General features: G+C 48.5%; 1 protein-coding gene across 1 annotated transcript; it reads right to left on the reverse strand.

Annotated features, from left to right (window-relative positions):
• Positions 1–4: 4 nt before the first annotated feature.
• LOC111787065 (NDR1/HIN1-like protein 26) lies at positions 5–720 on the reverse strand (the record flags this gene model as incomplete). The annotated part of the gene is made up of 1 exon (XM_023667217.1): positions 5–720. A coding segment is annotated over exon 1 (669 nt), but the record flags the coding sequence as incomplete, so codon positions are not given.
• Positions 721–775: the final 55 nt, after the last annotated feature.

The raw sequence follows: 775 nt of genomic DNA on the forward strand, positions 1-775 counted from the left end.
TAAAATAAACCGGGCATCTCACATCCCTGGAAGAAGGCAAAATCATCCCATCGGGGCCCACCGACACGTCACAATTAGCATGCATACCGTGGCGCTTACTATCCCACGTGGATATCCTAAACCGGATAGTGGACGTAATCTCCAACCGGAAAGCCACGGTCCCTTTAGACCGGTCATTATTAAACTCCATCCACCGTTCATTATTGATATTCAACGTCGCGCCGCTCAGCACCGCCGCCAACACCTTAGTAGTCTTCGGCGCCTCATAATACGAATCCAGCAACGGCGTCGACCCAATTTTCTGGTCTCTATAATAAACCGAACCGGTAATCGAACCGTAGTAGATCCCAATATTCAAATTCGAATTTCGAGCCGTGACATTGAACGCAATCTGGGCATTCTCGAACCCGGTCTCCAAACCCAAACCGGGAACCGAAAAGTCGTGGATAAAAAACCTGGGCCGGTGGGGTCGTAAACTGAGCCAGAGAATAAACGTAATGATGCCCACGATTAGCAACAAGCTTAAGAAGATGGCGCATATGAGCTTTGACAAGCGGGTGGTGAGGCTCTCCTTGACACGGTGAACGTAGTAGCGCGCTGTGTGGTGGCGCTTGATTGGGCGGTGTTCGGGCGTGTTGGTGTGGTGCACTGGCAATTGGCTGGGGCTATGCATTTTTTAGGATCAAAGGGTGGCAATTGGGTTGATGGGGATGAACAGAATCACTTCTTTGGGGGAGTTTTGGTGATATATATATATATATATATATATATATAT

Source organism: Cucurbita pepo, unplaced genomic scaffold, assembly GCF_002806865.2.
Source record: "Cucurbita pepo subsp. pepo cultivar mu-cu-16 unplaced genomic scaffold, ASM280686v2 Cp4.1_scaffold004701, whole genome shotgun sequence".
Classification (NCBI taxonomy): domain Eukaryota; kingdom Viridiplantae; phylum Streptophyta; class Magnoliopsida; order Cucurbitales; family Cucurbitaceae; genus Cucurbita; species Cucurbita pepo.